The sequence below is a fragment of the Ailuropoda melanoleuca genome, chromosome 4 (assembly GCF_002007445.2).
Source record: "Ailuropoda melanoleuca isolate Jingjing chromosome 4, ASM200744v2, whole genome shotgun sequence".
In the NCBI taxonomy this organism is placed as follows: domain Eukaryota; kingdom Metazoa; phylum Chordata; class Mammalia; order Carnivora; family Ursidae; genus Ailuropoda; species Ailuropoda melanoleuca.
The window spans coordinates 96,169,967-96,183,041 of NC_048221.1; the positions used below are offsets into that span (position 1 = coordinate 96,169,967).

At 52.0% G+C, this 13,075-nt stretch overlaps 1 protein-coding gene across 1 annotated transcript in view; it reads right to left on the reverse strand.

Moving 5' to 3' along the window:
• Nucleotides 1-13,075, reverse strand: part of SLC4A5 (solute carrier family 4 member 5) — a 124,934-nt gene that overhangs the window by 34,664 nt on the left and 77,195 nt on the right. The window contains exons 11-19 of the mRNA XM_034659387.1: nucleotides 12,636-12,796; nucleotides 11,729-11,884; nucleotides 10,345-10,440; nucleotides 7,977-8,032; nucleotides 4,404-4,561; nucleotides 3,854-3,941; nucleotides 2,777-2,931; nucleotides 2,234-2,422; nucleotides 401-575 (exon numbers count right to left, since the gene is read on the reverse strand). Of these exons, the coding sequence (XP_034515278.1) occupies nucleotides 401-575; nucleotides 2,234-2,422; nucleotides 2,777-2,931; nucleotides 3,854-3,941; nucleotides 4,404-4,561; nucleotides 7,977-8,032; nucleotides 10,345-10,440; nucleotides 11,729-11,884; nucleotides 12,636-12,796 (1,234 nt within the window). The remainder of the gene's footprint in view (nucleotides 1-400; nucleotides 576-2,233; nucleotides 2,423-2,776; nucleotides 2,932-3,853; nucleotides 3,942-4,403; nucleotides 4,562-7,976; nucleotides 8,033-10,344; nucleotides 10,441-11,728; nucleotides 11,885-12,635; nucleotides 12,797-13,075) is intronic.

Here is a 13,075-nt window from a genome sequence, read left to right on the forward strand (position 1 = left end):
TTTCTTTTGGGCCCTCTCCTCCCAAAATTCACTATGTTGTATATCTGAAAACTAATATAAGATTGCATGTCGACTATATTTCAATAATAAAAATTAACAAAAAAGAATAGAGTGCAATTAACACTACTTAATACACATAATAAAATAAATGTTGAAAAAGTTTGATTTATGTCATCCTCACATTTGGACTTTAGGAACATAATTTAGCTTTAGGTCTTTTCATACTGTTGGCTTATTATTTTTTGAAGGGTAAAGGATTACAAAAAATGATGGTCTGAACCCCATGGTGGATGAAACCCAAGCCTTGGTTTTGGGGTTATGGGATGAAGCTCCTTACCGCCACCTGGTGGCAGCAGGTCTTACGGAGGTTTGCCCTCCTGGCCCCCGCCCTCACACACACCTGATAATTGTCAGTGGCATCCCCCAGAAGCCCACCAAAGGTGATTGCGTTGGTGATGCAGCCGAGGTAGATGAACAGGATGGCAGAGATGGACTGGATGTGGAAGCCATCGTAGAAGTCACTTGGGAACCAGGGCAGCTTCCTCTTGATATCCAGATGCAGGCCACCGAAGAACCTGCTCAAGACAGGCCCAGGGGCTGCTTTCTCCCCACAAACACCAGCGCAGGGGCAGGGGTATTTTACAGGAGCTGCAGAATCGGGCGAGGAAGGGAACTTGACTAGAGAGGGATGGGGACAAATGTTCTACCAGAACACTTAAAGGCAGGGAAGGATTTTCACAGGACTGAAAGTTTGTGGTCAGCATCATCCTCACTCCGGTGGTGGTCGTGGACAGCCTGGATGGGGGGGGGGCCTGATGGGGACAGGTCCTGGAGTAGACATAACATTGCATGGGGAACGGGAATCACGCTGTCCACGGAAGTCTGGCCATCCTCCTCAGGTATGTCCCTGATCATCCGCGGGGCACCTGCCTGTGCTTGGTAGACATAGGTGTGTCCAACTTTAGGGGACAGAGACATCCCAGGTTCATCAAGGGCAGGTTCTGAATCTTATAACTGGTTTCCTTATTCTCTGGAACAATTGAGTGGGGAATTTTATGTTTGGAGACAGTGTTTATTGGGTCTACTATTCCCCACAGCTCCTAATGCAACGCTTGGCATGGAGCAGGGTTCCTCGGCCTTGGTACTACTGACACGTCAGGCTGGGTACTCCTCCGTCGTGGGGCTGTCCTGTGCCTCGTAGCATGCTGAGCAGCATCTCTGGCCTCTGTCCACTAGATGCCAGCAGCACCCCCTCTCTAGTTGTGCCAAACAAAAATGTCTCCTGGGGGAGGATGGGGTGCAGGCAAAGTTACCCCCAGTTTGGAACCACTGGCTGGCATAAAGCCAAAGGCATATAAAACATTACTCCATTCTCAAAGTCGATTTCCACATAGCTTTGCAGGGCCATGTCCTTTCCTAAATTCAAAGCAACCTGAATTATTCTAAGAATCAGCTAGGAAACCCAACCCAATTTCTCTCTCTCTCTCTCTCTCTCTCTCTGTTAAAGAAAGAAAAAAGAGAAAAAAAATTCAAATGGTACTGTTACGGATTAAATTGTGTCACCCCCAAAGACACATTGAAATCCTAACCCCAGTACCTGTGAATGTGACCTTATAGGGAAATAGGGTCTTTGCTGATGTAATCAAGTTAAGATGAGGTCATGGGGTGTGCCCTAATCCAATATGACCAGTGTGCTCAGAAGAGGAGAAAAGTGCCACAGGTGGGGGGAACACCACGTGAGGACAGACGCAGAGACCAGAGCCACACTGCTGCAAGCCAAGGACACAAAGGATCCCTGGCCGCCGCCAGAAGCATAGGAGAAGCAAGGAAGGATGCCACCCAGAGTCTCAGAGGGAGCTGGCCTTGCCGATGCCTTGATTTGGAACTTCTACCCTCCAGAACTGTGAGAGAAAACTTCTTTCTATTGCTTAAGCCGCCTAGAATGTGACACTTTGTTAGGACAGCCCTAGAAGACTCACACAGGAACAGAGTGTTTAGAGAAAAGTTCGGCTTCCTCCACTCATGTGCTGTGCCCCACTTCCCTACTCCTGCCGCAACCCTTTGCCAGATCCAGAGGGGTTTGGGGGGCGTGGGGAGGAAAAGAGTGCCGTGGCCAGATCCCGTGGCCGGGAGGGGGCGCTGCAGGCAGAGGTGGGAAAGGTGCCCATAGCTGGGTGAGAAGAAGGCAAGCCTAAAGGTTGGCGGGCGTCACCATCAGGCCTGGGGTGGGCACCTTCCTGTCCAGATAAGCTCTTCCCCGATTTCGTGCATGGCTGGCATCTCTCTGTCATCCCCGTTGCTCCCTCCGCCAGCCCCGCCGCCACTGCCACCGCCTCCGCCGCCGCCTCCTGCGGCTGCCCCGCCGCCTCCCCCTGCAGAGCCATTCATCTGGCCTAGCTCCATCAGCGAGAACACGGATTTCCTGTAAAGAGCAAGGGGGAAGGGGACTGTGGGGCTCCCAATCCTTGGACGAGCTTAGCCCCTCCAGAACTGTCCGGAGAACACCTTACCTCACCCACAAAAATCATGAAATATATTAAAATACAGAAACAAATGTAGAAAATGATCTCACAGTACCCATGTACAGGTCACCCAGATGTTACAGACATTCACGTGCAGCATATTGCTTGTTTTTTGTTTGTTTTTCGAGAAATAAAATGACACCAGAAAAAGAAATAGTATAAACCCATCTATGCTGACCAGAAAAGCCATGGACAGACTCGGGGCTCCCTTTGAACCACTTCCCTCCTTGCCACCCCTCCATCCACATACACACCTCTTGTCAGCAGAGGGCACTTTTTTGGGGGGTTCGATTCGGATATTTGGGTCCCATTCTCCAGGGGGAAGGACGATGACCTCATCCAGAAACTCATCAATCCCCGCTATCAGATCTTCCCGATTCCGGGCTTTATAGGCCACGTCACTGAAGAGCTGGCAAGGAAGGAGGAAGGGGACATCTTGAGGTCTGCTTCTTAGCCACCTCTTGGGAGCACATCACGTATAGTGTTGGAGAAGAATCTCTCCAAATCTTTGCTCCTGCCAGCTCACTCTCTGTCTTTAGGGAAGGACAGAGCCCTGCAGGTAAAATTCTGCACAGTGGGGAGCTGCGGACCTTGGGGGAAGACCTGAGGGCCAGGTCTCCTTGTCCTAGCTGTAGGACTTTGGATGAATGACTTCACCTTTCTGCTTTCAGTTTTGCATGGAGCAAGCCCATTCAAAAACTTGTTCAGAGCCCAGTCCCAGAAGCTCAGATATTTTAGATCTGATTATAACTTCCTAACCCCTCATCCTTGGAGGGTCAGGCTACACCCTTCCAGGCTGTGTCCAGGGCATTCTTTCTGATGTACAGATCACGCCTGTGTTGAACATCTTCTAGGCTCCCCATCACCTCTGCGACAGAGAGAGCTCGAAGCTATGCCTACAGGCTCTGTGGCATCTCTGGCTCCCCTCCTGCTCTTGAAGTTCTTACACTGAGCCTAAGTTGAATCACTTCTATCCAGCTTCTCCATCTCCAAGCTTTGGCTCCTCTTCCCTTTGTCTGGAATGCCTGCCTCTTAGGCTTGTGCAGGGTAGACCTAACTCCTGCTCATCCTTGCAGAAGGCCCTCTTCTGTGTCAAGCCTCGCCTGGCTTCTGGGACAGTTAGCATGGGGTTCACTTCAGAGTTACAGGTCTGTCTTTCCCATGTAATTGGTGCTCCTAAAGGGCAGTGACTGTCCCCTGATTCTCATAACCCTCAGCACCCTGGCACATAGATGCTCAAATGTGCCTGTTGGATCAGTGAGTGAATGAAGGCCCAGTGCTTATACAGGAGCCGTGACAGTCAGGAGTACGTGCTTCTCATTACCACTTACATCGTCTACCATGAGGGTTGCAATGGCTCGGCCAATTTCATTGTAGGATTTTGCTCTCCCAGAAGGTCCAAGCAGTATGAACAGAAATCTGCAAGGAAGATGAAGGAGGAAGAGAAGGAGGAGGAGGAGGAGGAAGAAAGTGAGAAGGAAAAATAGAAGCAGGTGAAGAGAGGGATTCTCTGGCCCTGGACATTACTCATTGTTAATTCATGAATTGACCACACACTTGTCTCTTCCCTCCTTTGAATCCCATATTTGCTCTGGAAAGACATTTCTTCTTCACTTCCACCAGCTTCCCCTTGAGCATCCTCACCATTGTCTTGTTGCCCAAGCCCAGCCAACAGTGTCTGTCTCAGCTCCTTCTTTTTTTATGATTATTTTAAATAAACTCTAAAACTCTGCCTTAGTCAGAAAATTTCCCTCACCAGCAATTCCCTAATTTTCCTTCTACGTTTTAGGGTTGTCTCCAACAGCAGTTTGTGATGACTGCATGGACAGCTGGCTTCCTTCAGGTCGGTGGGGGGAGGTGTCAGATTTCAGTGACCCTCACCTGGTGGGGACAGGCACCTCAGTCACTCCTCCCAGCATGGCCGACTGGATGAGACGCACGAAGGCAATGAACGGCTGGTCCAGGAAGTCCACCTCACCCACAAGCACGTTGGAGGCTTCTGAGTCTTTGGGGATCTTCTTCATGAATTTGTTTTTCCGCTGGTCAGGGTGGGGGAAACAAGATGCCCATGGATATTCTCATCAGTGGTTTCAGCTCTCAGTCCCTCCCCCACCTTCAGATTGCTCTGAAGGCCTGACTTTAACAAATTCTCCAAGCGCTTCTCAGGAGACTGAAATAACCAAATACTTTGCCCTATTCTGTAGATGAGGAAACGCAAAATGGGTTGACCCCAGGACCAAGCAAGCCTTGGGAGACAGGAAGGAACAGGCAATGACTTGACCCCTAAGACATTCCCTGATGGGTGGGAACTTTGCTCAACTGAAGTGTGAGCCGAGGGGTCAGACAAGAGAGCCCAGGCTTGCTGGATACCAGGCCTCACCCCCTAGCCCCCTGTGGCCCAAGCAGATGGGAGTCAGCTCTTCCGTGCTGGGCACCCAGCCCTCCCTCTCTGCCTTCACCTTGGATGGCTGTGGGAAGGATGAGGCCCATTCTGATGACCAGGGCAGACATATTTTGTTTTCCCTTTGCCATCAGCTTCCAGGCTGACAGGAGCCCCTGGACCCCACCTCCAAGTCTGCAGGAGACTTCCAAGCTCCCTAGTCACCCCCAGGGGAACTCTCAGGAAACTCATAGCTTCTTAGATTTTCCAACTAAGACCATCGAGATGCTAGGGGCTAGTGTCTGTTCAGGACAGGAAGGTCAAATAGGCAGAGCGAGTGGGGTCCAATATGAGAGGAACCAGAGACAGGCCCTTGTCCCAAACTTATTCCCACTGTCCACATATCTGACTTCATTCCTAGGGGTTAAGACACGGACTCCTTCTGAGTCCCACTGTACAACGAAAATGCCTCAGGGACAGTCACGTACAAGCTCTTAGGATGCAGTGGTTTCTCAGATTGCTTCCCCTCAGGCAGCAAGGGGGTGGGCAAGGGACAGAGATCACTTTGTACAGAAAGGATGGGGACAGAGGCTTTTGTGAGGGCAGGGATGTTGGAAGTCCACAGTGGCCAACATAGGAAGAAAGGGCCAGAGGGGGAGGCAAGTGCTAAAGAGAGCCTGTGGACACCACAATTTTGCCACCCTTTCCTCCTTGGCTGGAGTCTCTCCTGTTTCTCATAAGCACAGTGAGGACACAGACTCCTTGTGTCTCTTCCTGTCCCTGGGCATGGGCATGGCTCATAGCTGGTCCCTGATGGGGGGTGTGATACACACGGGGCTGGATGGCCTACCAGCACAAGGAAAGGCACATGAGTGACGGCTACACCCTTATCATCTTTAAAATCCAAACAAAAAGGGGCGCCTGGGTGGCACAGCGGTTAAGCGTCTGCCTTCAGCTCAGGGCGTGATCCCGGCATTATGGGATCGAGCCCCACGTCAGGCTCCTCCGCTATGAGCCTGCTTCTTCCTCTCCCACTCTCCCTGCTTGTGTTCCCTCTCTCGCTGGCTGTCTCTATCTCTGTCGAATAAATAAATAAAATCTTTAAAAAAATAAAAATAAATTAAATCCAAACAAACAAACAAAACTCTTCACAGGCCCCCAGGCCATACTCCCAAGGACACTAACACAGCAAGACTAAGTGTGGCCAGGAGTTAAACAGGAAGGCCAGAGTCCCTCAGTTGTAGCCGCCATCAGCTGATTCATAAGCAGCTGGGGGTTCCCCGGGCAGCTGGCGGTCCCCCTGCCAGTTCTGTGCCCCTGAGCTTCTAGCAGGGAGGGAGGGACAGGAGGAGAGGAAGGGTGGCAAGAGTGCCCTGGAGAACCAGGCTTTGAAAACAACAAGGCTTTGGGTGTGATCCAAGCAGCACACCTATAAACCAGGAGAGGAGAAGGGCCGGGGTCCTCCCTTGCAGATTGTGGCATGTTTGCTAAGGAGGCTGCCGTGATGGCATCCCAGATGAGCCACACTGGCCTTCTGGCCATCCTGGCTCCACCACCGTCTGAACATGGATTTGTCCAATGTTGGACCCCACTTCCTGAACCCCGTGGGGACTCTGTCCACCTCTGCTGAGTCTCTGCACACAGTGAATCCACGCTCTGTTCACTGGGAACCTGCTGGCCTGTCCAGGGCGGGTGTGGGGTTTCGAAGGAAGATGCACCTGAGGGGCACCCACTGGCTTCCAAGCCATCGTGCCCACCAGCCACACGGCTGCAGGTACTGAGAAGCAGTCCCACTCGGTCAAGACAGCTGGACGCTGGGCTCCAACCCCTAGATCAAGGCAGCATTACCCAGGGAAAGCGACAGCTGGTATACTTAGTACTACTTAGATAGTTATTAAAATCGTCTCTGTGAGACTTTCACCGGGCAATGCTTTCTTATCATGGCTTCACCATCTGTGTGCATGACTATAGTAAAACAGGATTCCTCCCTAAATAACATTCCAGAATATTCCTTCCTACGTTGCTCCCAAAGTAAGGGCTTTAGAATCAGACTGCCTGGGTTAAATCACAGTTCTGTTACCCTTCAGCCGCATGGACTTGGGCACGTTATTTAACTGCTTTAAGCCTCAGGGTCCTCACCAGTAGAGATGTTAAGAGCACCTTTGCCTTGCACACAACAGCTTAGCACAGGGTAGTATGTGCAGTGTGTGGACCTTAAATGTGGGTTTATGTCGTTCTTCTTACTTTAGCCACCAAAGGGCCCTGGGACTCTGACATGAGGGACTGTTTTTGTTTTGCCTTCCACCAAACTTGGGGGTGCCTTGAAGGCCTGGAGGTCACCCAAGCTCCTGAGGGGTTCTCACCAAATTTCAGGTTTCCTTCATTACCTCTCTTCCTATTCCTGGGGGCACAGGCAAGGGGACTGTGAAACTGCTGCCCTCAAGATGTGTGGGGGTTGCAGTGGAAGGGGGCTCCCACTGGGGTTCTCCTGGGGGCCCTAGTCATGGGGTACCTGGGCTGTGGGCATTAGAACTTGGACTCAACCTGTTTGTAGGATTCTGATCTGCTCACGGGGGTTTCAGCCAAGCTGGTGGGAGGTAAGAACTGACATTATCTTCCCCTGGCCTAGGAGAAAACCCACTTGTGGGCAGTCCAGGGGATCCACTGGCCCTGCTGTCTCCACGGGGAGGCCCCACTGCTTTTCTCTGCCAGCCCAAATCCCCACTCCATCCTTAAGGTTGCTCGGGGGCCATGGAGGAGGTGAGACTCTGTGTGCTGGTCTCTGTCCAACAAATCTCAAGCTCAGGGATGGCTGGTGTCTCACCTGATCACGATTCTCTGTCCCCCACTGCCCCTAGTGCCTGGCACAGCGCCCGCATATAGGGCTTGGTCAGTACCTGATTGATGGGCTGGCTAGTCACCAAGGCAGCGCTGAGCCCCTGCCTGGATCCTTCCTGGGGACTCCTACTCCTTCATGGGAGTGGAGTTCTGCCCGTAGGGCCTCCCTGCCCCTGAAACCAACAGCGCCTTCCTGCCCTGCGCCTTCACGGCAGCCAGTGCAGGGTCTTTACTACCTGGTCTGTGTTTGGGGTGCGAGAAATATCATTCATGCTTCTGCTCTGGGCGTAACCTAGGAGAGAAGGAAGAGAAGGAGAAGTCAGGTTCTTGTAGATCCTTTTCCCTTGGTCCCTACACAGACTTCTCCCAGCTTCATAACCAAAGCAAGACCCCCTCTCCCCTCACCCCCCGGAGCTAGCCTCTACTTCTTTTTCTTCTCTTTCTTCCCTTCCACTGCAGGTTCTCCTTTTCCCTCCTCACTCCTCAGTCTGTTGCCCTCCACCCCTCCACCCACCCCCCCCTTGGGCAGAGATCAAGATGTCTGCTCTGTGGCAGGCCCTGGAGGAGGGGGGACCACAGACACATCATCAGGAGAGGTGCCAGGTGTCACTGAGCTTGGACTTGGAGAGAGAAGACCACTTTCACCTCTGTCCTCCATGACCCATGTGAGTGCTACAAGATAGTCAGGGGTTTGGCTGGCAGAGGGAAGAAAAGTGGGGCTCTCTGTGGGGAGAACAGTGATGGCAAATTATTTGAACTTCCCGATGGTTCCTTCCCCTGTCCAGGCAGGAGAAAGTCAGCTCTCATTTCCCAGCAGCAGCCACATCCACAGGGCACTCTCAGACCTGTTATTTCTTGGCTTTCTGTGGCTGGTCGCATCCCCTGGCTTCCAGGACTCTGCCCTCCCTTGGCTCCCTTCTTCTTATTTGTATCCAGGATCCTCTTCTGCTGGGCTCAGGGCCTTGCTTTGCCTTCACTCCTGCTGTGGCTTCACCCCCTCCAACCTTGTTCAATCAGATCCACCCGCATCACTTCATGCCCACCCTGGGCTGAGGATGCCCAGATTGGGTCTCCGTTCCACACTTCTCTCCCGGGCCCCAGAATCCACCGGGAAGCCCCACCTGGATCTTACACTCAACACACTGGGAAACAGAGCTCACTGACTTCCACCAAACGACTCCCATTCCACACCTTACTCTGTTCAGTGTCCCTCCCTCCCATCCACCAGCCTGGGTGCCAGCCTTGCCGCCTCCACTTCCTCACCTCCTGCTTCTCGCATCCCACCTTGACCCTTTCCTCTCCAGTCTTGCTCTGACAGTCTTTCTCTTCCAATCTTGTCCCCGTCTGATTTATTCTTTCTCAAATAGGAATCTGATCCTGGTGTGCCTCCACTTAAAGCTTCTCAGAGGTCTCCATTACCTTCACAATAGAGGCAGGGAGGGTCCTTTTGTAGGGCATGTGGGCCCTCTTCAGTTTGACCTTCTTGCCCTCAGGCCCTGCCCTCCTCCTGAAGTGAACTGCCCCCTTCACAGTGCCTTCCTTCTGCTGTTTGTTTCCTTTGCTTGGAACACCCTTCTCCCCCATCACCCTCACCCCACCACGTGCTCCTAGAAAACCCCTATTTATTCTCCAAGACTCAGGCGTGTCTTCTCTTTGAGCCTTCCAGGGGCCACCGTGGGGTAGGATGGTGTGCACACAGAACCTTTTCTCTGGGCCTCCTTCCCCATGGTGTTGGGCACAAGGGTGACCTCAGACACAATGAATAACTGGGAGGAAGGCTTGCCCCAAAGCCATTTGGTGCCTGCTGCCTCCTGGCATCCCTACGTGGAATAACCAAGGCCAGGAGGACTAGGGACCCAGGGGCACCAACAACAGAGAGAAAAGACTGTAGCTGAGGCCTTGGCCAGGGCCCACACTGCCCTCCAAATCATTCCTTGGGCTTGGTCAGGGCACAGCTGGTATAACTTGCTCATATTTTGGCCTTTTAGTAAAAGTACTTAAAGGAACATACCCTTCTCACTCCTTTTTCTTTCCATTTTGCAGGTTCTCTCTTTTCTTTGCTTCACAGCTCACCTGTGTGTTTCCCCCGATGAACTGCCTGAAAAGCCTGTCTGTGACCGTGCACCTCACAAGCCCCCTCACCCATTCCCATGCCAGCATCCCATGGTCGTCGTCCACAAGGCTGGCATCCAGTGATGGCAGTGTTCTCTAACTGTCCCAGGGGAAAGTTCCAGGCCTGTTTCTAATTCAGTTTCGAGGAAGATTTCTTACCAAAAATGGGACTGATGATCATTTTGGTGGAAACAAAGGTACAGACTAAGACAAAAATGCCTAGCACATAGGATTGGGTACTGATCATGCGAGCACTTGATTTAGACTTGCATCTGTCAGAGCAATTACCTAGATGCTTAGGCTAGTAAGTTAGGCCCCAAGGACAGCCAGGGTTTGGGGTGGAGGTTAGATTTCTCCCAATGCCTGTCCTGAGAATTCTAGATAGGCCCTGGCCTTTATCTCCCCGACCCACAAAAGCTTATGGAAGCTGGCATGCCCCAGCCGCCACAGGCAGCTGTCATGCTGTCGTGCGGCAGCTGAGAGCACACTCACACAGCCGGCCGTAATTGGCACTTTGTCGCATCCTCAGGTCCTCGGTGGAGTGGTGGAGGCTCGGACCAGCCGCTGGGCCCCGCGCTGGGCTGCGATCTGGGAGGAGGAACAGAAGGAATTTGGCGTCAGCAGCCTTGCTGTCAACATGGCTTACATTTCCAGTCATTCCACCTAAACAAAGCTGGGCCGTGAGACATGTCTCTTCCCCTTTCAGGAAGAAAGCCTATTTTGGTTGTTTTATGTTTTGCCTTTGAAGTAAGTTAATAGTCTGAACAAGATTCCAGAGAAAGTATTCGTACTCTTGAGAGTGAGATAGATACACAATTATCAAATAGGTAGCAGATGTTGTAGACTGCTGGGTTCATCCCCGACTCCACCACTTACTAGCTGTGTGATCTTAGGCAAGTCACCTAAGCTCTCGGTGCCTCAGGCTGCTCATCTGTAAAATGGGGAGAACAAGAACAGCACCCAGCCACAGGGTTTCTGTGAAGATGGAGTGAGTTAACGCATGTGGAGCACTCAGAACAGTGCCTGGAACATGCTAAGTGCTGACTCTAACCTGCTGTTGTTATCATGCTAAACACTTGCCATTTTAAAACAATTCATCTAAAGAGATTCCTCAAGGTTCCTTCTTTAGCAACCTCATCGACTTTGTTCCGATTACTGCATTTATCTGGCAGGTTCAGCAAGGCTACTGTCTGGGCGTCTCGACTCTGCAATATTAAGAGTAGAGGATTGCAGTCTGGAGATGTGTGCTTGGAACAATCCACTCTCCCTAACGGCCCTAGGCTCTGCCAATCACAGTGACACAGCTGCCAGATTTACAAGCCCAGGCATACTTGAGATGAACCCAGAGCCTTCTATCACCTTGATGTACTTCATTTTCTGCCAAGGCTCTTGGCACTTCCTGGGGATTCAGTGGGAGACTTTCGAGCTCTTTCCACACACATGCCATCTCTACCAGCATTTTGCAATCCCAACCGCACAACAGAATCTCCTGGGGAGCTTTCTAAACTCCCCGTTCCCAGACCATACCCCAGACCAACTGAATCCAACATTCAGGGTGAGGCTGAGGCACTGGGACATGTTTCATACTCCCAGGTGATTGCCATGTGCAGCCCAGGCAGAGAACCAGCTCTCTTCCTAGGACTAGTTCTGTTCTGCTGGTGGGGACAACATTGGGGTATGGCTGGGGTCTCTGCAGGCCTGCCAGAGAAGGAGGCTGAGGGATCCCCAGAGCCTCAGAATTTCTCTAGGAATACAAAGTCCAGGAAGCTTCCACATTGCCAAGACTCTTCAGCCACCAAAGTGGGCTCACCCGGACCCTGGGACCTGACACCAGCCCCCACATGCCCATCGCCCACCAGCATATGGCCCAACTCACTGGTGGTGGAGGAGACAGACTTTCCAATGTCGACCAAGGAGCGGTGGATGGGCTTCTTGGTTTGGTGACGGTGTTTCCTCAGGAGGACATAGCTGACCCTCTCCCGGAGCTCGGGCCGCAGGAGGCCGTCCTCGATTTGCTTCTCAATGACGTCATCTAAGTGGGGAACAGACATGCCTCATCCATGTGGGACAGAAGGATCAGGCGTTGACGGGGGGGGCGGTCTTCAGTTTCATCTGTTATCAGTGGGATTAAAAGTGACTAGAGGAGGCAGGAGATGTGGAAATAGTCCCAGCTTTGCCTCAAACTGTGGACACACGAGCAGGTCACAGACCTCTGGGTATGTGCACGCATGTGCATCTATGTGTGTGTATAATTCTACTCTATCGATGCCATTGTGAAAAGTCAGTGAAGTACCCTAAGAAGCACAGAAGTGTTCTGTGTTTGACGGTTTTACTCCTAACATGAATTCCTTTTAGAAGAGCATTTGGGGCAACATACTTGTGGCAAATTTGAACGTGGTAGAACAAAATTCGCAAAATGTTTTAGGGACAAAAGACCAGCCTTATTGTCTCCCTTCATCACTCCACCAAATGAGAGCTGATTTCCTAAAGGTAAATGATGATCAATTTACTCTGACCAGAAACAGGTTGCCATGGCAATAGGTATCTGTGACAATGCTAGGAAGCCCCTCTCCCTTTTGCTCCCTTGCTGGATGGCGATTTAGAGGATGGTGTTCTCCCCGTTGGAGCTCTACATGGGACCGAGACCTGGAAGCCACTGTGCCGCTGTCTTGGGAGTGTCAGACCCAGAGCCTGGTCTCTGCAGAATCCGGCGGGCGTCACACAGACCCGGCGCAGGCACGAGGCTGCCAGGGCTTTCAGGGGCCCGGAGGTCCCTGCCTCACCTATGATCTGTGGTAAGGAGCCACTGTCCAAATCCAGCAGCACCGTCCCCGTCTGTAAGCAGGTCCGCAGCTCGAACAGGCTGTGCAGCGACAGTGTGGACACGTGGGGCTTGCTCCAGCGTTCACCTCCTTCCTCTACCTTTTCTTCAAACTTTATCCACCTGGAAGGGGTTAGGATGGGGCTCAGCGTGGCCACTGCCCTCAGGAGCAGCCCCCACCGGCGGGTCTCCTCGGGGCAAGGGGTATTGGCCAGCAAGTCATGCGCATGTGCTGCATGTCAGGATGTCTCACAGGCAGAGGATCTTGGGAACCCCTTCACTCTACCCCCCACTTCTGATGCTGTTGTGCTCAGGGTAAAGTGACATTCCAGAGGAGGACATAAACGGGCATGAAGGGTCTTTTTGCGTGTGGCAGAAATGTTTCTGGTGATGGTTGCACCT